General features: G+C 46.3%; 1 protein-coding gene across 5 annotated transcripts in view; it reads left to right on the top strand.

The window, feature by feature from the left end:
• The window catches only part of Tecta (tectorin alpha), a 72,069-nt gene that overhangs the window by 19,645 nt on the left and 26,167 nt on the right, over nucleotides 1-26,257 (top strand). For all 5 annotated transcript variants that reach the window (XR_379110.3, NM_001378602.1, NM_001324548.2 and 2 more), the window contains 5 exons: nucleotides 3,982-4,552; nucleotides 6,462-7,054; nucleotides 8,626-9,199; nucleotides 14,777-15,378; nucleotides 22,579-23,140. Coding sequence is in view for 4 of the 5 variants with exons in the window: in NM_001378602.1 (NP_001365531.1) it covers nucleotides 3,982-4,552; nucleotides 6,462-7,054; nucleotides 8,626-9,199; nucleotides 14,777-15,378; nucleotides 22,579-23,140 (2,902 nt within the window). In the remaining variant the exon portion in view is untranslated. The remainder of the gene's footprint in view (nucleotides 1-3,981; nucleotides 4,553-6,461; nucleotides 7,055-8,625; nucleotides 9,200-14,776; nucleotides 15,379-22,578; nucleotides 23,141-26,257) is intronic.

The following is a 26,257-nucleotide window of genomic DNA, read 5'->3' as shown; positions in this document are numbered from 1 at the left end:
AATGGCTCAAGTTGTGTCCTTGCAAATCACAGACCCCCTTTCTCCAACCCTGTGTCCAGTTGCTGGGCTAGCAGCAACATTCTTTCAAGGAGGGTTTTCTCTGTTGAATCCATTCTCAAATGATAAAATAAACAAGTCTGGTTACATATGTTAATGAAGCTCAAAGAAAGCCAGTTTAACTAAGCCTCCATACCCAGCAAATGTTTCTAGTGACTATAGGGTTTCATATTCCTCCCCTACATGAACTAGAATGGGTTAGGGTATATCTAGCCCACAGAAAATGGAGACTTTTGACTCTGGAGTGGGACCTGACATCAATGCTGTCAGGATGGACTCTAGCTTCATTTTTCTTGTCTGTCAAGTGGGAGAAGTTGTGTCCCCTAGATTGAACCCCTAGACTATAGCCTAGACTTGGTTGCCTACACTCACAGCTGATACAGGCAGCTAGAATCAGTGGTGAAAGATGGAATGGACCTCAGCAGGCTTCAGTTACCAGCTTCATCCTCAATTAAAGGAGAACATGATAAGAACCTAAGGTTTCATAAATATTAAATAAACAGATGTGTCTCACACAGCACAGAGCCTGGCACACAGTAGGCATTCAGCACATGCTGGTTCGGCACTGCCATTTCCAAGACCCACACTTTGTGGTTCATCTTTTCTCCCCTCACCTTGTCCCTGTACACGTCCTGGGCGAGATCGGTTGACAAAGAAAATGCCTAGAACACATGGAGAGGAAAAGCAGAGAGGTTTGTCTGTTGCTAGGGAATGAAATGTAGGAATGAACCAATAAATCATAGGTCAGGGTATTTTTCTAGGAGTTCTGCTTTGAGCCTTAGAGGAACACAAGCATGGTGACTAACTGTGGCAAGAGTAAGGAAAGTGCCATGCACTCTTAGGTCAGATAAAAAGTTCTCCAACTGTAACTTATGGGCAACTGTAATGGTGTCAGCCAGAATCCAATTGAGAACAGAGACAGGAGAGCCTGTGGGGTATGGGGGGTACAGGGACTGCAGAAAAATCCAGAGGCTGGTGGTTTCTCTTGATGACTTTGTGTTCTTGCTAGGAGCAGGAACTTAAGGGAGAGAGAAGGAAGCATCCAGCAATTGATGTGCTTAGAATCTGAAATTATACCCATTTTGCAGATTCGCTTTTCCACACCTCAACATGGACAAGAACTAATTGTTCTGTACTCTGGCAGGTTGACCTTCCTTACAGAATAGCTTTCTGAACCCCTGTTAGCTTAACTCTACCTAAGCAATAGAGACAAATGACCCAACATCTTGGTTTTTCCATTTCTAACTGTAGGGCAGTTTCTTTCTCAGGGCTATTCAAGCCTTTTCACTACTGCTACAGTCTGAAGGTTTATGCCCTAACCATTCATCCGTTGATGTTCTATTAGTAAATTCTCTTGGGGTGTTGTTAAAAGATGGAATGTGGGAGAACTAACTAGATGATGAAGGAAGAGCCCTTGTGAATATGACTAGTGCCCTATAGAAGGCCATAGGAAGCTTTTTGCCCTTTCTATCACATGAATATACATCTACCAACCAGAAAGCTGGCATTTACAAACACTAATCTGTTGGCATTCCTAACTTGGATTTCTCAGCTTCTTGAACATTCTGTGGTTTATAAATATTTTATTACAACTCAACTTAAGCTAAGACAGAACACTGGTACCAGGAGTGGGGTGCTGCTATGATAAATACCTAAACAAACAAAAAATTGTAGTAGTGGCTTTGAAACTAGATAATGAGCAGAAGGTGTCAAGAGTTCTGAGATACATACTAGTTGAAGCCACATCACTGTGAGTAGACCATTAAGGGTAATCCTGTTGAGGGTATGTGTGGCATTTATTTCAGTAAACCTTGAGATCAGTATCATTTCCAATTCAGAATGTAATGACCATATAGAAGGTAAGATTCCTGCCCTTCCATATGCCGAAAACCAGTATGAGTCTAGGTCAGCCTGGAAAGTTGATATGCAATTAAAGTCAAGCCCACCTGAGGATTCTTACAGTACCAACCACTCTACTTCAGCTCTCGAACGTGTGCGTCTTCCGAAGCTAAGCACCATAGGTGTGAAGATAAAACCGGATTCTCTGTTAGTAGCATTCTAAACCACCTGTACATGTTCTCTAGATAGCTGGGATGCACTCTTGACTTTTCCCCCAGTTCTTATTCAACCACAGGAGAGACTGTGCTGCAAGGAACAATTGAGTGAGCTGCACTTGTCCCTCCCGCTTGCAGCCTGGTTTTAGGTTTTATCCCTAGCTCCCCTTGAGCCCTGGCAGCAGCTGCCTGTCTGGGCCCCTTTGCTTCTCATCTTGACTTAGTTTAGCAAGTACTTCCTTCCAGCCAGGATGAGCTTCCTGAAATGCAAACCTGCCCGTGTGGTTTTGTTTGTTTGTTTGTTTACAACCCTTCAGGGGCTTTCTCCCTAGAGAAGAAATCCAGTTCTTCTTGTGTTGTCTTGTTTTTAACATAGCTTAAAGGCCCTTCAAGGTCTGTTCTCAAAGTGGGAACCAGAGTGGTTCTTTCAAAGTGGAAGTCAGAGCCTATGGGTCCTTTGCTTTAAATACCCTCTTGGATCAATATTTTGCTCAGAGCTAAAGCCAAAATCCTATCTTCTTCTGGCTGCTACCCTGCCTGAGGCCAGCTTTTGATTGCTCAGCTCGGTCACGTGGAGACCCTGATGTCTATAGCACCCAGACACACTCCCGTAACACCTTAGGGCCTGCAGATCCCTCCCTGGAATCCCTTAGCCTAAGGCTTCTTCCTCTCTCAAATGTTACCTTCCTATGTATCAGTGCCCTGACCATTCGCTTATAGCTATAAACTCTGTTTCTGAACACTGGGATCTTCACCCATGCATCATTAGATATTAGACACCATTTGATTCACCAGTGGTTAGTCTCTAGGAAAACTCTAGGTTTCATAAGGCAGGGGATTTTGACCAACTCACTCATCAGTAACCCTCAACTCTTAGAGCATTGCTTGACACCAGAGAAGGCCCAGGACTTGGCTTGTGTTTTCAGCTTCATCTCTGGCTACTGGTTCCCTCGGCAGCCCTGAATATCCCATGACTTCCCCCATTCTACACAGTTACCTCTAATCCTCTGCCTTTATTCTTCTGTCCTGGAATTCCCTGCTCAACACCCACCCGGGGCCTTTCTCTGGCAACTTGAGTTTATCTTTGAAGACTCAAGTCAGACTTAACTGCCTCTAAAAACTTTGTATGAGTCCCCAAGGCCGGGTTAAGTGTTCACTCCATTCTCCCATCGCACCCATTGATTCATATTTAAAGCTGATGACTATAAATATCTGTTTGTGTTCCTCTTCTTCAGTAGGCTGAGCACTCCTTGAGGAACAAGGGTGAATATTATTTCTTTAACCCTACACTTCTCAGATCCTGACAGAGTGCTCGGTCCTGATCAAGTATTCAGATTTATTGCTGTTGAACGATTGAATGAAGGTAGTCACCGTACCACGTGCTTAGAGTAAGAAGGCCAAGGGCGGCCTCCAAGATCAACTTGGAGCATACTAAAGTTAGTACAACCATGTTTCATCTTGTAGGAGTGTCAGTGGCTGCAAAGGGCAGAGAGAGGATCATGGAGAACACACATGATACCCTAGCATCAGTGGCTCATCAGAGAAATAAAAAGGGAAATCAAGGTGATCCACCTCTCAGTCAAAAGCTTGAAGTCAGCCTAGAGCCAGGCAAGAAGGGTGCCAGCCAGCCAGTCCCCAGAGGCATGCACTAGAACTGTCAGAGCTATTGGGCTCAAATGACCAATGCCCTCTGGCCCACAGCCCGCCATTACCTAAGTATTTCCCCCAGACATTAGCCACAATAAGAGGTAAGGCCGTGGAAGTCTGAAAACTCGGGGTGACCACTCTCTCCTAAATAGTTGCTCTGCCAACCCTTGCCAACGTGTGCATGGGCACCTGCTTACCTGCCTTTTACTGTTACTGTTGGCAGGTTAATGACCTAGTGACTTCTTTGCCCGTCACCTTAGAGTTGGGGGCGGTGAAAATCTACCAGAGTGGCATGTCTACTGCCGTGGAAACAGATTTTGGGCTCTTAGTGACGTTTGACGGCCAGCACTACGCCTCCATTTCCATCCCAGGCTCTTACATAAACTCTACCTGTGGCCTATGCGGGAACTACAACAAAAATCCACTGGATGACTTCCTCCGCCCCGATGGCAGGCCCGCCATGTCGGTGCTGGACCTAGGAGAGAGCTGGCGTGTCTACCATGCTGACTGGAAGTGTGGCTCTGGCTGTGTAGACAATTGTACTCAGTGTGATGCAGCCACTGAGGCCCTCTACTTTGGTTCTGACTACTGCGGCTTCCTCAACAAGACGGATGGCCCCCTGTGGGAGTGCGGCACTGTTGTGGATGCCACGGCTTTTGTACACAGCTGTGTGTACGACCTGTGCAGTGTGAGGGACAACGGCACGCTCCTCTGCCAAGCCATTCAGGCCTACGCCTTGGTGTGCCAAGCCCTTGGCATCCCAATCGGAGACTGGAGAATCCAAACTGGGTGTGGTAAGCTGGCATGCCATCCTATGAATGATGTCTCCCGTGCTGGGGTCAGGGATAGGATTTCAGGCCTCCTCCTCCAGACCTCTTCCTCCAGACCCTGATAAGAATCACGGTCCAAGAGTAAGGGTGGTGTTGCAATGTCCCAAATTATATAGAATGAACTGTGAAGAGAACTTTCCTTGACCCCCACCCAAAGTCCTAACCAGGAAACGATATGCCGTCGATGAACTTAACGCATCTAGATACAGAAAATGTGTGACTAGAGGGAACTCCATTTTGGGGATAGCAGCCCAGACCTGAGCCAGGGAGAGTTGCTGCCACCACTGGAGTGGCTGCTGAAGAAGTGCAGAGACTAGCCTAGGGGACAGAGTCTGCCTCCAGTTATGGCTTTCCCCAGGCAGAGGCTTCTGTCATGGCTCTTAGTTCCTTAGCTTTTATGCCATTTGTCCTGCAGCATCTCATTTAATCTGGTGAGAGAAAGGACTGTGGACAGGAAATGTAGACCATCAATGAGGAAGCCCTTTTCTTATGTAGCCAGGAGTGGTTAGGAGACACCTGACTTTCACTTGTGGGGGTACCCAGGTTGTTTACAGTTGGGGTTTGGACAAAGCTTTTCCACACTGTTTAGTTGCTTGTTCCTTTCCACCCCACTGCCCTATTTAAGTTTCCCCTTTCCCACTTCTATAGAAGCACAGTAATAACTTGTCTCTTTCCTGGTCCTTGGTTCCCTTCCCATGAGTGAGATTATAGACAGCGGTGGTCCATTTTCCCTTCCCGTGAGTAAATAGACAGTTGCTGCCCATGCCTTTGAGAGGCTGCGGAGGTGAGATTTAAAAGTTTCTCTCAATCCCAAGGCCAGAGGGAGCTTCCCCCCGCAAGAGTGAGCTGGATTCACATAAATCACCATGTGTCAGATTAAAATCTCAACAATTTGGTCACAGGAACCAAGAGACGGTGTATCTTCCTTGCAGTTCGACTGACTGACCAGTCACTATTATACCCAGGGCAGCCATCTCCCAATTCACATTCAAGTTGAATATGGCTTCACTTTGAACCTTATATGATCTAAGAGGATCGAAATTGCCCAAGTAAATTTTTATGAATAATGGCTGTATGATTTTTCCCAGGTTCTCATCTTGTTACCTCCCCCAACCCTCTCCCCCTCTCTCTTCCTGGCATGAATTATATTTAATTCACAGCTGGTTTACTAGGCTTCTGCCTGCTGGATTCAACTAGACTCAAACATTTATGTAGACTTGAGCAGTCTTAAATAAGAGAAACAAGCTTCTAAGGCACGGAGGACCTTCGGAAGGCAGACTGCTCCTAGCCAGCCTCCCAGAGGAGCAGGCAAGCAGTCTCTGCAGATCGCTCAGCTTCTTTCTCATTTTTAATGTCCCAGGAATTCATTTCCACAGTTTGCCTCGGTCACACTCAGATATTTTAAGTGCCTTCTTGTTTGAAATTTCATGTCTTCAAATTGCTCCTCTAACGGGTATGATTTTCATTTCTCCGGAAGGTTTTATTTCCTTCTAAGAATGGGCCATCCTTTTTAAAACTCAAGGCATCTCCACTGTCCTTGGTGGAGGATTTGAAACCATCTCTGTGACTGTGGATCACTAAGTAATAACTATTGAGGGATAGGGCTGATGTAGCAAAGACAGACAGTCTCAAGGTGAAACTCAGTGAGTTCAAGCTTAGGTAAGCCCTCACTGGCCCAGCATACAGAGAAAGGAACCCTGTCAATACTTACAGGTGTCCCCTCCATTCTCTTTCCCAGTAAGTGGCCACCTGAGCTTCACTCTGGGGCCTGAATGATATGGGAGGAGCGTTTTTATTTTTCTCCCAGCCTCTGTGCTGGTTGGATTCCAATCTACTCACCTGTGACTGAGCTGTCTTCCTTTCTCCGCACCAGTGTCTACCGTGCGGTGCCCAAGCTTCAGCCATTACTCTGTATGTACCAGTAGCTGTCCGGACACCTGCTCGGACCTGACGGCCTCTCAGAACTGTGCCACTCCATGCACGGAAGGTTGCGAGTGCAACGAGGGCTTTGTCCTCAGCACCAGCCAGTGTGTCCCTTTGCACAAGTGCGGCTGTGACTTCGATGGCCACTACTATACCATGGGCGAGTTCTTCTGGGCCACCGCCAATTGTACAGTGCAGTGCTTATGCGAAGAGGGAGGGGATGTCTACTGCTTCAACAAGACCTGCCGGAGTGGGGAGGTGTGTGCTGTGGAGGACGGTTACCAGGGCTGCTTCCCCAAGCGGGAGACGGTGTGCCTGCTCAGCCAGAACCAGGTACTACACACATTTGATGGCGCCGCCTACGCATTCCCATCCGAGTTATCATATACCCTACTCAAGACCTGCCCTGAGCGTCCTGAGTACTTGGAAATTGACATCAACAAGAAGAAGCCTGATGCAGGGCCAGCTTGGCTCCGGGGTGTTCGGATCCTCGTGGCTGACCAAGAGGTCAAGATAGGAGGCGTCGGGGCTTTGGAAGTCAAGGTAAGGTTCCTTGCTTCCTTCGATGGAGTGACAGAACATGCTCTTTTCATCTGACTTGACATTCTTCCTCTGGCTGGGAGTTGATTCTTAAAGAGGACATGGATCCCATATGGTGGCATTAAAAAAAAAAAAAGATTGACCCAAAATGAGACTCTAGCAGGTGGACAAATGGAGCCAGGTTTGAATTCTCTGAATTAGATAGCATGAAACTCACTGTCCATAAGAACAAATCATCGCAAAAGGCTATGTGCCAAGCTAAGCCTCTCTCCTGAAGTAAGTTGTAGCATCGCCTCTATCACAGAGCTATCGAAACCAAGGCACAGAAGTGTTAAGAAACTTCCTCTGGGGACACACAGCTTCAAAGTGGGATTTAAATGCGAGTAGGCTGGCGGCTGCCATTTATGTCCTTCATGCTGTACGATTCCTTCTGCTGCCAGAAGGAAGTTCGTTGGCACATTGCAGGGTGCATGCTGTGCTGCCTCCCATCCCTCCGACATGGGCTAATATACCCACAATCAGGTGTCCAGGCTCATTTATTCTGGAAGGAATATTGGGAGTCACCTAGAGCAGTGTTTGACTTCTTAGACAGTGCCAAGGGTCTGGGTGAGCATTCCTCCAAGGGTCTGGATGAGCATCCCTCCAAGGATCTGGATGAGCATCCCTCCAAGGGTCTGGATGAGCATCCCTCCAAGGGTCTGGGTGAGCATCCCTCCAAGGGTCTGGATAAGCATCCCTCCAAGGGTCTGGGTGAGCATTCCTCCAAGGGTCTGGGTGAGCATCCCTCCAAGGGTCTGGATAAGCATCCCTCCAAGGGGCTGGGTGAGCATCCCTCCAAGGGGCTGGGTGAGCATCCCTCCAAGGGGCTGGGTGAGCATCCCTCCAAGGGGCTGGGTGAGCATCTCTCCAAGGGCCTGGGTGAGCATCCATCCCTCGGCTGATTTGGCAGAGGTGAGGTGGTGCCAGGAAAGGACTCTCTTTTCTCTCAGTCGAAGGTGAGTTGAGAGGCATTTGAAAAACAAAAACCATCTCAAGGAGATTACAAGAAACATGTCCACAGAAGGGAAAGGCTGTATTCTCAGCCCCATTAGTAAATTGACAGAGACTAATCTAGTAGAGGAATAGCAGAGATAAAGAGGTAGATAGACATCTAGACATTAGCTCTCCTCTATGCACACCAAAGGTCTGGGGCACAGGAAAATTAAAAATTGATGGCAAAAGAAGGAGCCAGAAAGGTGTGGAGAAAGGGTGCTGTCTGGGAAATGGCTCCTGAAGGGAGATTGGCAGCAGGGGAAATTCTGTCCCTCAGGAGAGGTCACTCAGGGTGTTTGTGTGGAACAAGCTTAAGGTCTGGAATGCACTAAAATAATGAGAAAATCGGAACCTTAAAAGAGAGAAACAAGCTTGTTAATAAACCATTGGTGTTTGTATGCAGTTTACATTTACCATCTGTTACATATACCTGGGTGTTTTCAAGGAGCTGGCCCTGGCACAGAGCTGGTCCTACCCAGCCTTGGAACCACTGGATCCTCTATGGGTCTCTGCCCCTAACAGTTGTGCTTTTGATTTTTCAGCTAAATGGTCAAGATGTGGAATTACCCTTTTTCCATCCTTCGGGGAGGTTGGAGATTCACAGAAACAAGAACAGCACAACTGTGGAGTCCAAGGGTGTGGTGTCCGTCCAGTACTCCGATGTGGGACTACTGTACATCCGACTGTCCACCATGTACTTCAACTGTACTGGAGGCCTGTGTGGCTTCTTCAATGCCAATGCCAGTGATGAGTTCTGCCTTCCTAATGGCAAATGCACAGACAACCTGGCGGTGTTCTTGGAGAGCTGGACAACATTTGAGGAAATCTGCAATGGCGAGTGTGGGGACCTGCTGAAGGCCTGCAACAATGACTCCGAGCTGCTCAAGTTCTACCGGAGCCGCTCCCGGTGTGGTATCATCAACGACCCCTCCAACAGCTCCTTCCTGGAGTGCCATGGGGTGGTTAATGTCACCGCCTACTACCGCACCTGCCTGTTTCGCCTGTGCCAGAGCGGAGGCAATGAGTCAGAGCTGTGTGATTCTGTGGCCCGCTATGCCAGTGCTTGCAAGAATGCAGATGTGGAGGTGGGCCCCTGGAGGACCTATGACTTCTGCCGTAAGTTAGGGCTGCGTCAAGGGGTGGCTAGGGCTGGGGAAGCATGTTCTACCATGATTTCCTAATCAGGACTTCTCTTCTTAGTGGGACTGAGCCCAACGGGGAGTCGGATGGCTTGACTTTGGTCTTATTACCCCAAACTAGGCTGTTTCTTACCTCAATTTTCATTTCAGTGTGTGTGTGTGTGTGTGTGTGTGTGTGTGTGTGTGTGTGTGTGTGTGTGTGTGTGTGTGTGTAGGTGTCGTTGGAAGACAGAGGACAGCCAATTCCTTAGGTTAGTGTTACAGGCCACTGTGAGCTTCCCAATATGGGTATATGGGCCCAAACACAGGTCCTCCACAAAAGCAGTCCATGCCCTTACTTGGTGAGCCATCTATCCTTCCCCTCCAATCCTATCTTTTGAGACAGTGTCTCCTACTTAATCTAACACTACCTGACTGGCTAGACTCACTGATCAAAGAACTCTAGGGATCCACCTGTCTCTCAGTGCTGGGGTCATAGAAACTTAGGCTTTTTTGTATGTATTCTGGGGATCTGAACTGAGAGGCCTTATAGTTTACATAGCAGGTACTTCATCAATTGAGCCACCTCCCAAGTCCTGTCTTTTCATTACTAAACACACAGTATCTTTTTATTGTCGAGCAGTTAGCCACCCCATTGACTGGTGGCTTTATCTACAGAAAGCACAAACACCAGGTTAAAGGAGCAGAAACCTTTGTGATGACTTCATGGGTACCTCCCCCTTGGGCAAAGAAGAACCCCATTCATTTTGGTAGGGCACAGTCAGCTGGGGAGGTTTTTCGGGGTGTTGGAGATTAGCATTTCTCCCTGGGGCAAGCCTGACAATGGCTATTAAGACAGTCCCATGTACTTGGCTCTTCATTTTGTCCCCAGAGTATGTGATCCCTCTTAGCAGGGCAGTGGTGATACTAGTAGTCATTAGAATAACTCCGGAGCAGACAAGATATCCAACACCCGGCTTATCAGAAGCAGCAGAAGGAGAAAGGAGAGGCTGAGAGTGTGGAACCGTGCCGTGGAGTAAGAACTGCTCAACTACCTCACTTTATCTCACTAAAAACTTTGCCCTAAGCCATGAAGACACCAAGTTCTGAGTCTGTGTATCTCTCTGCCACAACCCACCCTAATTTTTATAATTAAAAATTTTTTTAAAAAAAAATTTAAAAGTTACACAAAAATTCTGAGCACTCCTATGTAGTCACTACCTAGATTAAATCTGTTGTACACAAAAATTTAACAGTAATTTGCATATAGCATGTCCCTATCATCAACCTCTGATACCGTGACATAAAGGTAACCAAGTGACAAAGAGAGAAGCATTATTTTTGGTGCAGGGTTTCAGCTCAAGGGTTGGTTAGCCCTATTGCTTCTGGGCCTGTGGATGAGCATACAGCATGGCGAGGTTCACACGAGCAAGCCAACCTGTTCATTGCATGAATAAGAAAGGGAGGAACGACTAGGTTCCCATTCATTTCAGGGAGCATCCCTAATTTCCCAAAGACCTGTGCTGGAGACCAAACCTTTAACATTTGGGGAACATTTGAGATCTACACCAACCACCCCTCCCCACTAGTTCTCCAGTCGATATTCCCTGAGACTAAGGACATTTGTTATACAACGCAGTGCAGTTATATACTTTAGGAAATTCTATGTAGAGAGAACAATTTAACCTCCTCAATCTAATTTTGTCATCTGACTCGGTAGTACCTTTGATGTCTTTTTCCTTCTGCACAGATCTAGTCTAGGGTCACATGTTAATGTGTGTTTCTTTAGTGCCCCGAGATCTGTAATCTGGAATAATGCTGTAGCGTTCTTTACCCTTTAAGATAGAATGACTTTCTATTTAGACTTGGTGTCACTCATGCGGGACCTCAGCTGTGCACCTCGTTCAGCTTCCTGCACAGGATCCCCATGCAGACTAAGGCTATATCCAGCCTTCCCACTGTGGGTGAGGTGCATGCTTATGTCTAGGCCAAAGCATGGATGGAAAGTCTCGTCTGTAAATTTCCTGCGTGTTTTTCTCTTACAACCGAAAAGCAAAGTGTGGGGAGGTTTTTGGCATGCGCCTCTGCTTCTGTCTATCAAAGTCTCTGCCTGGTTCCTCACCTACTGTCAATTTCAGTTTGTGTTTAATCATATGCCCTGTGGTTTCCAACTCACAGGGTTCAGGTCCAGTGCTGTCCTGCCTGCTCTACCAGTCAGGGATCGCTATCCCACCATAGGCAAGAGCCCCTTCCCCAGTCTCCCCCACCTCTCTCAGTGGAGTCACTCATCTGCTCATAGTTCCTGTCTATCTCACCGCATCTCATCAAAATGGACATGGATTCTAATTTTTTAAGGTCCAATATTTCACATGTCATCTAAAAAAAAGTATTTTTGGTGTTAAGCTTGTTCCGTGTTTAGCCTGTAGGGGCCTTCAAACTCACCCCGTCCTTTGCCATACCCCCTTTTTGCTTTACAGCACTTTCTTACTTTCTGATCAGACAAGAGGTCCACATTTCTCTCTGAGTTCTCTCCTCCCTGGGCAGTGGTCAACCTTTACAGTAAGGGGCCCTACTTCCTTTTGGTGAGGTGTTTTCTGGGGGCGGGGGGGGGGTCAACGTTTAGGCAACGTCCTAGTGCTCTTGGGAGTATCGTTGTTTTGCTGTAAGCTCTTTCAACAAAGTTAAACACACACACATACTCACACATACACACATGCATATACTCACATCCACACATGCATACACTCACATACACACAATACACACATGTATACACACATTCACATACATATACACACACATACACATATATACACACTCACATCCACATCCACACATGCATACACTCACATAAACACACATACACACACATGCACACACACATACACACTTACTTACATACACACACAAACACACACATACATATATATACACACTCACAAACATACATACACACGTGCACACACACCCTCCCCCCATAAACCTCTGATTTATGAACTTCAGAAATCCAATGAGAATGTGGCAGGCCTGGTGGCTGTCGACTTGGGAGAGGGTAGTTTTGTTCCTGATGAGTCTTAGCTTCCTTCGGAAAGGACTGGCAGCAGATGCTATGAGTCCTGAGGCTGGACTCTTTACAAAGTCACCTTCAGCAGGAGAGCTATTGGGTTCCTATTGACTGCCCTAATAGTAGGGGTCTTGAAAGACTCCCCCAAATCCTCCTCTGTGCTCTGCTCACCCACACCTCCTTTCTCCAGCCTTACTATGGCTTCTGACCCTGCTCTCACACCCAGCTTTCTGGCTGGATTTCACAGGTGGTGTGGGATTGCCAATTCCCTTTCCCAGACTATGCTACTGCCGGGCCATCCTTTTAAACAATGAATGAGCTCCTGCCTAGCAGGGAATGCTTTGGGGTTGTTTTGTATTGTGCAAAGCACATATTGGTGGCACTCAGTTTACCCAGGCCTGGCATTATGGGAATGGATCCTCTTCTTCCTAAGAAAAACACGTCACCAAACCCATTCAGGACAGCAGAGTCCAGGCAGCTCATGCAAGTATCCTTTAAAGGAGGGTTTGGGTAGAGGTGGTCACATGGATCATGGTTTCATTTGGAAAAAGACAGGCAGACACCTGGTCTACTTCCTATGTTGGGTCTTTTAGCTCTGTTGAGAATGACCAAAGTGTACATACTTGTCTGAGTATCGAGGGTGTATTATGACTGGGTCCTAACAAATAGATTAAATGACAGCTACAAATAAGCAATGGCACCTTCTTTGAACTTGGAAACAGACAAACATGCTCCCTGTGTTTGGACATTTTTAGCCAGCCCTCTTGTTGGCAGAGCCACCTCCCCAATTAAGAAATTTCCCAGAGGGATTTCGGGGGCAGGGGAAAGTTTTACGACTCCACGTCTCTATGTTCCAGACTCTCAGACAAATCCAGACAACACAATAAGTCATAAGCAACAGCCATTTAAATAAGTCATGTTATTTGCTTTCCTCATAAACCTGCAGTCAGTGCTGTGGCATTCATAATTTAGAGACAAGTGTGAAAATCCCTCTATCCAGACATATATAATCCATGTTGAACTAGCCTTCAACTCCAAAGCTGTATGGTATTGTAGTCAACAGAAATGGAGAGAGTCCTTTAGCCTAGAGGAAAAAAAAAGAATTGGCTTTCAGTCCTCAGCGCAGAATGATCGAGTCAGTCCTCGTGGGTAGAGCTATTATATCCATGCAATTTATTTCTCTGTAGTGTCCTTCACGTCCTTGGACATTGCCAAGGAAGGATGGTATGTCTGGGAGCCAAAGAAGGTTCTATGAGGAAGCTCTTATTTTCCTAGAGTGGCAGGGACATTTGCAGATCTTTAGAACCCACAGGCTTGTAGGCAGATTTCTGTGATCTTGGATTTGGTCCCTGCTCCTGTCAAATTATCACCAGCCAAGCCGCGGGGTGACGGGGGTTGCTTACCCAGAACCTCAAAGAGAGCTACTCATACTCTTCTGTGGCAGAGACTTGATCCAACAAGGAAGGCTTCTGGGACAAAGAAATGTGAAAGAGTCATAAAACTTGGCTTTGGAGGGGGCTATGTAGGCAGAGGAAAGTGTGAGCAGAGGCAGGGGGATTACTCCATAGAAAGCATGATGATGAGATGAAGGAGACCACAGGGTGCCCAATGCAGAGAAAGACAAAACCAAGAGACATATATTGGATCAATGCTTCAGAGAAAGATGGTCCAAAGTGGTGGAGGGGAGCAGCTGTTTATTAATCATCTACTGTGAACTCAGCATATTAAACTATTGATCCTTAGAACAATCATACCAGGTCAATATGGGTATTGTTAACAACAACAACAACAATAATCAGAGAGAAACCATGGCTCAGAGATATTCACAAGCCAGAACTGAGAGAGTAGCATCCTCAGGTTTCTGTGGCCACAAAGCAAGTGTTTCTGTAGCGCATCACACCCTGTCTTCAGAATCTAAGCCAAGACGTGTTTCAACCCCTGCCTGGTTATAGGTAGATAGGTTGCATCACTGATCTCCCACATCCTCGCCTAGAGAATAGTGATAAAGAGACTTGTCTAAATCCAGATGGCCGAGATGAGGCACACAAAAAAGTCTAGCTCCAGGTTCACATTTAGCAGGTGCTCAGTGCTGGGTTATAGACAAAGAATCTTCTGCATAGAAGATCAAGTACAGAAATGAAGCCTAGGAGAATCCTCTGACCCTCGGTTATGCCAGGGAGGGTGACGGTATTCAATTCCATGGCTTCATTGAGCTCATTGTCCTACACAAATATTAACCCACATCTGATTGTACACACACATGCAGTCACACAGATGTGCACATACACACACATGCAGTCACACAGATGTGCACATACACACACATGCAGTCACACAGATGTGCACATACACACACATGCAGTCACACAGATGTGCACATACACACACATGCAGTCACACAGATGTGCACATACACACACATGCAGTCACACAGATGTGCACATACACACATGCTTCTGTCTCTTCCCTCTGTTCATTTTTCAAACTTGTCTTCTCTGTGACCACCCTCAGCTCTAGAATGCCCGGAGAACAGCCATTTTGAGGAGTGTATGACATGTACAGAGACCTGCGAGACCCTGGCCTTGGGCCCCATCTGTGTGGACAGCTGCTCTGAGGGATGCCAGTGTGATGAAGGTTATGCCCTGCAGGGCAGCCAGTGTGTCCCTCGGAGCGAGTGCGGCTGCAACTTTGAGGGGCATCAACTTGCCACCAATGAGACCTTCTGGGTAGACCAGGACTGCCAGATCTTCTGCTACTGCAATGGCACAGACAACAGTGTCCACTGTGAGACCATTCCCTGCAGGGACGATGAATACTGTATGGAAGAGAGTGGCTTGTACTACTGCCAGCCCCGTACTGATGCTTCCTGTATCGTCTCAGGCTATGGTCACTACCTCACCTTTGATGGCTACCCATTTGACTTCCAGACCAGTTGTCCTCTTATCCTCTGCACCACAGGAAGCAGACCAATCTCAGACTCTTTCCCCAAGTTCATTGTAACAGCCAAGAATGAGGACCGGGACCCATCTCTAGCCTTGTGGGTGAAGCAGGTGGACGTGAACGTGTTTGGCTACAGCATTGTGATACACCGGGCTTACAAGCACACTGTGTTGGTAAGTAGTAAAGGCTGACCTCCAGAGTGGATTCAGCACCTATGGAGGCAGCATCCCAGGCCAGCATATGCTACTGAGCCATAGTGGAGCAGAATCCAAAGGCAATCATAGTGTGTTACAAAAGAGAGGCCTTGGGGATGTCTTAGGGTTTTACTGCTGTGAACAGACACCATGACCAAGACAAGTCTTATAAATGACAACATTTAATTGGGGCTGGCTTACAGGTTCAGAGGTTCAGTCCATTATCCTCAAGGCAGGAGTATGGCAGCATCCAGGCCGGCATTGTGCAGGAGGAGCTAAGAGTTCTATATCTTCATCTGAAGGCTGCTATCAGAATACTGGCTTCCAGGCAGCTAGGATCAAGATCTTAAAGCCTACACCCATAGTGACACACCTACTCCAACAAGGCCACACTTCCTAATAGTGCCACTCCCTGGGCCAAGCATATACAAACCATCACAGGGGATTTCTGTTGCTTTTTCTTACAGATCAGGAAAACAGGTTCAGAGAGCAAAGGATTGCCAAAGTCACAGGCACCAAAGTGAGAGCAACGGCAGCTTGAGCAATACACCTTAGATCATATAGCAGGACACATCACCAGGGGCAAAGAACTAGATTCAAATCTAATGTTGGCAACCACTATGCAACTGTGGGCAATTCCATGGTCTGCTAGTGCTGTTGTTCATCTGTAAGAAACTACATGCCCGACACAGGCTGTGGTTCTCTCGGTGACACTAGTGCCCTCAGTTGCCATCCCCTCCTTTGAGATCCACGTGACAGCTGCCTGCTCAGGCCTCCCTGACTGTTTCTATTCTCCCCATTGACAGCCAGAGTGTCTGAGTTCCAGATGTCTTGCTCACATTTGGAACATCTGTGAATGGGGGTGGCTCTCCACACTGTCTTACACACCAGGACCTTAGGTCCCTCCTTCTACCTATTCATCCATGAAGTTTTCTTTAGCCACGATGCCAAGAGTAGCAGGGCCAAGAAGCCTCCTGAACTCTTTAAACAGCCTGTAGATAGCAGCCCCCATGGCAGAGCAGCCCTCCCAGATCTACCGTCTCATCTGAGCCTGATGCTGGAACCAGCCAGCTAGCCAGGAGACTCTGTGGAGCTGATTCACAGACACTGATTTAGGGGATGAGTCTGCCTAATGTGGACCCACAGGCCCGTGGTACACATAATAATCTCCAGTTGGACTCCTTGGCATCTTGTAGGCTTTCTCTTTTGAATGGTGAAATAAAGTAGACTAAACTAAACACATCAGGCTGAAATCACTGGAAGAGCCCTCCTGGTTTCTCTTTTTCCTGGGAATCTTTTTAGCTTTGACACAGAGAAGGTACAGCTTCTAGGACTGCCTACCGTTTACAGTAATTGGACAAGCTTACTTAGCATCTGAGGCAGTAGCCTTGGTTTGTTGCTAGTATGCTTTTCTTTTGCTTCTGACAAAGAGTTCCACTCTGGTGCCCAGGCTGGACTGGAACTGTGACCCTTACACAGTGATGTTTGTCAAGTGAATGAATGAAGTGACATTACGATCCCTTTCTTTTAAGGTTCCTGTGGGTTTCCCTCTGCTGCTGTTTACTACTTTAGCAATCTGAGATACTGAATGGGCCAATGTGCATGTCATGTATGTGTGTATATATAGGTGTTCATTGTCTCTCTAAGTGTGTGTGTTTGTTTGTGTCTGTGTGTCTGGGTGTGTGTTTGTCTGTGTAAGCAATATGTCAATACTAGTTGTCTTCCTTTATTGATTTGCATGTTATTTTTTACATTTTTATTTTATCTTAAGTGTATGGATTATTTGCCTATACATATGTATGTCTGTGCACCATATGTATGACTGGTGCCAATAGAGAGCTGTGGTCAGATCCACTGAAACAGAAGTTACAGACAGTTGTGAGCCTCCATGTGGGTGGCTGAGACTTGAACCTGGGTCTCCTGGAAGAGCAACCAGTTCTCTTAACCATTGAGCTATCTCTCTAGCCCCAATTATTATTTTTTGAGACTGGCTCTTTCACTAAGCCTGGAGATCACCAAATGGCTAGCTTTGCTTGCAAACACAACTAACTCTGGGGTTCTCCCGTCTCTTCATCTCAATTCTGGGTTTATAAGCACGTACCTGGCATTTTATGTAGCTTCCGGGAACTTGTGCAGAAACACTTTACCAACTCTGCCACTTCCCCAGCACCGCTATTAAAATTCTAGCAGATGTCTCTACAGTTGAAGCTACTCATTATAACACCGTCTGTCCATTGCACTTTCATCAGAGGTTAAAACAAAGGGGTCGTTGGCTTCGTCTGGGCATTACCTCACTGTGCCCTCTCCTCTTTCCCCCATCTGATACAGTCCCACCCTTAGGTTTATACATTTTCATACAGTTAATTATCTCCTTGATATTCACTACCCTTCCCCTTGGTTGGCCTTTCAAGGCTGTTGGATGTTTTCTTTAAAATACATTCATCTGTTTATAAGCCTTGTCCAGCTGCCTGACTCAGGCCGCGCTTCTGCCCTGCCTTGGGAGCTCTCAGCAGTGAAGGTGTAGACATACGAGGCTATATGTGAGGTTACTTGTAAGCTCTTCCTAGTTATGTGCACAGGCCATTGAATTCTTGTTGTCTTCATTCTCTTTCTCTCGCTGTGACAAACACTGTGACCAAAAACAACCTGGGGAGAAAAGGTTTATATGGCTTACATCCTACAGTCCATCAATAGAGGAAGCTAAGGGAAGAATGCAAGGCAGGAGCTGATGAACAGATCATGGAGGAGCACTGCTTACTGACTTGTTTAGCTTGATATATATATATATACACACATACACTATATACATACACATACACTATATACTATATACATATACTGTACATATACACATACACACACCCTATACCATATACATTTACATATACATATATACATACACATATACATATGCGCACACACATATACATACACATACACTATACATATACATATATATACATATACATATCATCACAAGCTCAGGGACAGCAGCACTGGGCCCTACCACATCAATCATTAATGAAGACAATGTTCCACAGACTTGCCTACAAATAATCCAATGGAGGCATTTTTCCAGTTGAGGTTTCTTCTTCTCAGATGGCTCTAGATTGTGTCAAATTGAAGAAAACAAACAAACAAACAAACAAACAAACAAACAAACAAACAGCACTATGCAGCATATTCATGACTACTTCATGCCATCTCTTTTCGTCAGAGGAACTAGTTCCCCATTCTTTTTGGGTGTCAACTTTTCTTCCCTTCCACTGTAGGGTTAAGCCCCACAGAGTCAGTCTACTTTCCAGGCATGCGCCTGTCCCAGTCTCATGAGATCCACGGATGGATGAGAGCCATGAGGGCCCTGTGTACTCTGCTTCTCAGTATCACGTCTCTCTTTCCTTTTAAGGACAGTTGTTTTTTGGATGTGGGGTCCGCTTAACCTACGTGACCCCATCTCATCGTGGTTATATCCTTAAAGACAGTTTCCCAGTATAGGCTACCTTCACAAGTACCACTAGCTAAGGCTTCAGAGTGTCTTTCTGGGCTGCTACTCACAATAGGGGCGCCTAGAGAGAAATGAGCATCAAGTATGAGGAGATAAAAGAGGTAAGAGGATTCTGGGCCAGGACCCTTCTTCCTAAGTGCCATGCTGGGAACAGAGTCGACAGCCTTCCAACTCCTGACAAGCAGGCCAAATCAGGATGTACTGGAGGCTTGTTTACTCTGTGAGCCCCTGGGATAGATTTAGCAGTTACTTTGAATTATTAATATGCATTACAGGACCTGCTTATTCAGTCATTTGCATTTGTTTCTCCTATGATGTTATTATTAGTCACCAAGGCTGAAGAATAATTGGCTGTCATCATGACAGAGTGAGAGAAAACACAGGACCAACTGTATAGCCCAGAGCCCCAGGTCACCACCGGTGCTCTTAGAAATGGAGGGTGACATAGAAGTCACTCGCTGGGACATGAGACTCTTCTACGATACTGACCTTCTTGTGCACCGAACTGTGCTGCAGGAACTGAGAAAATCAACAAGGCTAAATGAAGCTAGAAGTAAACACGCTCTCTATAGACCAGGCAGGGCGACTGAGGGTGAGCCGCAGAAGGTTAGCCACTGCAGGGATGCTGCAGTAGCTGGAGCTCTGCTAGGTGCAGCCAGAGCTGGGCAGTGTTGGTCCCTCCCGTGGCATAACCTGAGGTACCAGTCCATCTACACCCTTCGTGTCCAGGGAGGCCTCTGAGCCCCTCTCACACTCTCACTGGGCTTTGAAGCTTCACTGGAGAACAGTTTGGTTCAACAAGCTACTCTCTACTAAGAAGTGAAAAATTAAAAAAAAAAAGTGTGTATGTGTGCGTGCACATTCATGTGTTTGAGTATAAACACCTGTATTCCACAGCGTGCAGGCGGAGGCCATAAGACAATATTGGATGCTGGTCCTTGAAGTCCACCTTGAATAGCGTCTCTCGTGCATCACTGAGGTCACCAGGCTAGCTGGCCTGGATGCAGCTATAGATTCCTTTGTCTGTGCTTCTCAGCCTCCCACAAGAATACAAGATTAAGGACATGTGCTACCATGTTCAGTCTTCCAAGGACTCCTGCAGTTCGAATCCAGGTCCTCATGGTTATACAGAAAGCCTCTCCTCAGCCAAGGAATGTTTTACACAATGGCAAAAAAAAAAAATGAAAACAGTAAAAATAATTAAGCACGGTTTCTCTCGTAAGAAAGAAACAGAGTCTGATGGGAGAGACAGACCTCTTAGCGGTTAACGTCAGTGTAATTAGGAAGCATGCAGAAATGTGCCGTGCAAAGGCCCGTAAGACAACAGAAGTTGTCTTGACCTGCTTTTTAGGGCTTGGGGGAGTGGTGTGTGTGGTGTGTGTGTGTGTGTGTGTGTGTGTGTGTGTGTGTGTGTGTGTGTGTGTGTCTTCTAGGAAGAGCTGATCCAGATCCAAACCTGAAGGAGCCCATCTGCCCCATCTTCCAGGAAGAGAATGAGCTTAGAGCATCTAGGTCAGGGAAGTGTCAGGGCAGGCCTGGAGAGAAGGCAGGGTGTGGGATGTGAGGCTGAAGCCTGCAGAAGGAAACCAGAGTTAGTAGTTTAAGGAAACCATCAGTGGAACACCAACCCATGATCTCATTTCCAGCAAAGGCAGAGCTCCTACCCCAGCTTTCACATCCATAGACCAAACCAATGCCATAAGTCATATATACATTTGTATCTGTTCTGTATGTACACAATTTTTTCATTCTTTCCTTAACTGTGGTGTAGCATTGTTGACACGGCATCTACATTGTGCTATCACAAGTAACTTGAGGGTGGTCATGCAGGTTTGTCCATCCCTGTTTGCTCTCTCCCATCCCTGCTCCCCTTCCTAACAAAACTCTGTGGGACTCCTTTCTGGATCTCCTACTTGTAACTTTATATGCAGTGTATTTCATAGTCTGACTTCTGATCTCATTATTCCATTTAAATTCTCCCGTCAACATCTTAGATAACTTCCCCTCACCCAAAGCCCGACTGTCACGGGTCAGCCTTTCTGGCACAGCCTCTTTGCCTACTTGACACAGACATCGAGACACCCTTGACTGCAGTCCTTCCAGCCTCTCTGTCCTCAGATTCATCCTCCAAGCCCAAGGATGTATTTGAGATCCATTAGCACTAACGCGCACTCATCTTTCATTACCACTAAGATGCTCTATCTTGTCTGGGCTTTTGCTTGGGAATGCTCTTTGCTTGGAGTTTCCTTATCTTCACTCTCACCCCCCTTGTCCCACCCACCCTATGTATCCTTTAAGATTCCATGTGAGGATTGTCATCTGTAGACCCCACTGATGAGTCTGAAGCCCTTGCCTTGTTATATGCAGAAGAAAAGGGCCCATCCCTTACCCCAGCCTAGCGCTATGCTTGGCACACAGTAGATTCCACACTAATGTCTATGAGATGAATGGATTCTGCCTAGGCAGAATATGAATAGAAGCAGATGAAGATGAGCTGAGTGTTGAGGAGAGAGAATTGACCTAGAGAAAGAGTGTTAAGGGAGGATGCCCTTTGGTATTTTTAGAAGGTTCCTTAAAAGCAAGCCCCAAGATGGGGCTTCTTTAAAAAGCCAGGGAAAGCCTAAACACTGGCTTTATCTCATAGATATTCGGATGCTGTACACTCTGAACATGAACTACATCATGAAGCTAGTCACCAATGTGGGCGATTCGTAAGCCAGAGGTTTCCCTTGAGTGGACTAAGGTCATCTGAGTTATCACTGTACCACAGCCACAATGACTGGGGATGAGGGTCCTTGTTGGGACAAAGAAAACACCTTCCATATTTAATCATAGGAGACAATGGAGCTCAGATGGCATGCTTGGTTCATTTGGGAAACAGAACTGTGGGGCACATAGGAGGTCCGGAAGAGAGATGGTAGACATAATGGTTTCTGCCCCTGTGTTACTTATAATCTTGCAGGTGAGGCAAAAGCACTTATAATGGGTTGTCACTTGAGGCCGGCCATGATGGACACTTGGTGATGTGCATGTGTTTGATCTTGACCCAAAGTAGAGGAGAGTATACGAGAATTATAGATATGGCATGCTGTGTTTGTCTAGGCAAGGGAGTGATCACACTGGCCATGGTCTGAGACTCAGAAAATCTTGCTTTATTAAAGCGGTAACATGGGAGCCCTGCCTGAGGATGAGAGAGATATTGATGGGTGATGAGTGGCCTGCCAGGCAGAGGAACCAACAGAGTGAAGTCATCCTCCAAAATATATCCCAGTGGAATTAATACATTGGACACTGCCTAAAATAAATCCACAGTAGAGCTAGAAATAGAAACATGGGAGTTCTAGGTTTTGGTATTTTATTCTCAACGTTAATTGAATTTTTATTATCCTCCCATTACCTTAGAGAAAACAATTTGAACTCCTGGGGGAAAATAATGCTGTATAAACAGAAGGCACTGAAATAAATAGGTATATTAGTGTACAAAGGATCGTCATTTAAGTCTGTTCAAATCCTAATAACAAGAGGTGACTGGCATAAACAGTGTTACACACAAAGCTCATGTTCTACCTGGGCAAGCTCTGTGTGGGTTATGTCCTTCAGCAGGCCAATGATTAGGAGGACTGGGAAATGTTTATGCCAACTGGGCTTTCTGTTCTTCTCTTTGTCTCTTCCAGGTCAACAATGAGCGGTTGTACCTGCCCCTGAAGTTAGGACAAGGGAAGATAAACATCTTTTCATTCGGCTTTCATGTGGTTGTGGAGACTGACTTTGGCCTGAAGGTCGTGTATGACTGGAAGACCTTCCTGTCCATTACCGTCCCCCGGAGCATGCAGAACGGCACCTATGGCCTCTGTGGACGCTACAATGGCAACCCCGATGATGACCTTGAGATGCCCATGGGGCTGCCTGCACTGAGTATCAACGAGTTTGGCCAGAGCTGGGTGAAGAGAGACACCTTCTGCCAGGTGGGCTGTGGGGACCGCTGCCCATCCTGTGCCAAAGTGGAAGGTTTCTCCAAAGTACAGCAGCTGTGCAGCCTGATCCCCAACCAGAATGCTGGCTTTGCCAAATGTCACAGCAAAGTCAACCCCACCTTCTTCTACAAAAACTGCCTGTTTGACTCCTGTATCGATGGGGGTGCCGTGCAGACAGCCTGCAGCTGGTTACAAAACTATGCCAGCACTTGCCAGACTCAAGGAATCGCAGTGACCGGCTGGAGGAACTACACGTCCTGTTGTGAGTTCTCCTAGTATCTCTCTCTTGCTCCTCCTTGTTTCTGATTGGTGTGGGAGGCTGGTTCCTCCAACTCCATAGAAGTGAGGGCACATTGGGAAGACTGATTTTAGGATATGCACTTTGGAACTCAGCCCCATCACCTGAAACAGAAGCTGTAACCTCCTACAGTCTTCTTTCTTTCTTTGTAGAGAGGGATCAAGACCACGGATTTGATGGGTTACCCTGGAGGATGGCATAAGACCACACATCTAAAACACAGAATATCGCACGCTGCATTTGAATTTCAACTACACAATAAAATGCTTCCCAGAGACGATGGGGGAAGAGTCAGTGGTTCTCAACCTGCCTAATGCTGCAACCCTTTAATGTGGTTCCTCGTGTTGTAGTGACCCTCAATCATCAAATTATTTTCATGGCTACTTCATAACTATATTTCTGCTACTGTTGTGAATTATAATGTAGACATCTGATATTCAGGATATCTGATATGTGACCGCTGTGAAAGGGTCATTCAACCCACAAAGGGGTTGCAACTCACAGGTTGAGAAACACTGCTCTTGAACCTAATGGGTCCATCATTACATGTGTGTGTGTGTGTGTGTGTGTGTGTGTGTGTGTGTGTGTGTGTGTGTGTGTGTGTGTGTGTGTGTATTAGCCTCTGTGACTGAAGAACATGGCACAATATTAAAAACATTAGAAAAGGGAGTTAAGTTCATGGATTCAAGCCTCAACTCGGCCATTAAGGATCAGTGTAACCTTGACCTAACTCGCTTGCCCTTCCTGCTACTCAGCTTCTTCTCTAAGGAGCAGCCATAATGCCGCCTGAACCACTTATGCACAGAAACACTAGAAACAATTTAGGTCATTGGAATCCTAGCACACAATACATGTTAGGTGGTGGTATTATATTAAGGGCTTACAGTGGTTAAACCCACTGTTAAATTCCCTATCAGCACTATTTCATTACTTCTTTACAATAACCCTATTAGACAAGGAAAAACTGAGGATTAAAGGAATTAAGTAACTTGAAAAAGGTTAGGTAATCTCAATGGCAAGGTCAGGATTTGACTCTCACCCCCACACCCATGCACTATACTCGTGGACCACAGTATTCGCCTGCATTCAGCGTGTGCACATAGGAAAGAGTTGGTGGGGACATAAATCAGTGAGTCTTTAGTCAATCTGCCATGGCCTATTTTCCTACCCCAGCCTCATTAACCATAGCACATTTCTTTGTATAAAAGGTCTGATTGTACAAAATGGCTACAAATCAATGCTGGACGCTCAGAGCTTTAAATAAGGGGTACAGGAGGCTCCACAAAGAACAAACTCTCATTTTCATCCTGGAAAAGGGAGATTTGGGTGCAGAGCTATTGTGGTTTAATGATCAGTTGGTCTGCATTCCACACGCAGCCATTGGGTTCATGGAAACTGGGGTGGGCAGAGGAGGGAGGGGAAAGGGTCCAAGATTATATCATTCAAGTTCAGTTCTTGAGCAAGGAAGGTGGGGGACATGATGTCTGTGGGTGACTGTCCAGAAAAATTCAATCAAATGTGTGTGTGTTCGTGTGTATATATATATATCATATATATTGCATACACACACACACACACACATACACACACACACACACACACACACACACACACACACACACACACACACACACACACATGCCTTTAAAAAAGTCTGGGGCTAGAACAATGTCCAGGTCTCCTGGGACTGTCATGCTTGACTTCCTCAGAATCAGAAACTAGGTTCTTGGCAGAGAGACCTCAGCATGTTTGAGAGGAGAGCTGAGCCTGGTTCTTCTTAAGGTCTGTCACAAGGATATCTCTGTCTCTGTCTCTGTCTCTGTCTCTCTCTCTCTCTCTCTCTGTCTCTCTCTCTCTCTCTCTCTCTCTCTCTCTCTCTCTCTTTCTCTCTCTCTCTTGTCTTGCTCACTGTCTCCAATGCTCTGTGTTTGCTGAAATGGGATATGCAGGGGGCTTGGGGGACAGACAGATATAATGAATGCCAAATGCCATCGTGTCTAGCTGTGACAAACAAGGGAATGCCTTAAAGGAGTTGACAGCAACAAGAACTCTCCCCCAACTGATATCACTTATGGCCTCAGCTTTTGTCACTCATGGGAAGGAAAAAGAATTGAGTTAAGGATCCCTATGACCTCCCCCCACCCATCTAAGGACAAAGTTACTCTGTGACGGAGCTTGATTAGTGATAGAAGATATGGAGATGACTTCTCCTTTCTTCCCGTCTTCCATACCAGTAATCTGGTCCTCTTTCATCTTCCAAGTTCTGCCAAAGCCCTGGCTGTGTCCTATGCACATGGTTAACCTAGCCATGGAGACTTTATTCATGGCACTGAGACTCAAGTCTTCCCCCCTCCACCCCAGCCTTGGTTACCACCTCTGCTGTAGACTAGCTGCCCCCAGCTTCTCCCCAGCTGACACACTACAGGCAACAGGCGACTGAGAAAGGTTCCCAGTGCAGAGTGGCTTATATTTTCCTTTTTTGGCATTTTGAAACAGGGATAAAGATCCAAGAGACAGGGTAGGTGGGAGGATGGTGGTTGTGAGTAATAAAGAAGAAGCTAAAAACTAGAGAACAAACTGAAGATGGCACGTGGCCAGGGGAGGGGACAAGGCACGGCTGCAGGTGGCTTAGCTCTCCCATTTGAGACATTCAGAAGAAAGCCTGGCCTGACGAGGTCCTTTGTATCTTAGGTGACTTTGACCTCTGGAAAGTTGAGGTCATCTAAAACCCAATTTATTAGTCACGTGTTAGGTGTAAGAATGGTACTTTCAGGGAGGGAAGGGGGTTAAACCAAATTGCCCATTCGATGTGTGCTTTATTGGTAACAAGGTGGAATGCCATTTTTTTTCTCAACAATATTGGCTGTTCTTATCAATGGGATAATTTATTAGTCAATTACCTTATTTGTAAACGCTCTGAAAACCTCTCTACCCACGTTGAACAAATGGCCTTGGAGGAAAAAAAACGAGAGATAAATTGTCTTAATTACTAAAACCCCACCTAAAATCCCATCAGCCAAGGCTGCTGTGCTAATTTCAGTCACTCCATGAGGGACTTGGAGCAGCAGATATTGAAAACAT

Source organism: Mus musculus, chromosome 9, assembly GCF_000001635.26.
Source record: "Mus musculus strain C57BL/6J chromosome 9, GRCm38.p6 C57BL/6J".
NCBI classification, from domain to species: Eukaryota; Metazoa; Chordata; class Mammalia; order Rodentia; family Muridae; genus Mus; species Mus musculus.
This window is presented reverse-complemented; position numbering and strand designations above follow the sequence as displayed.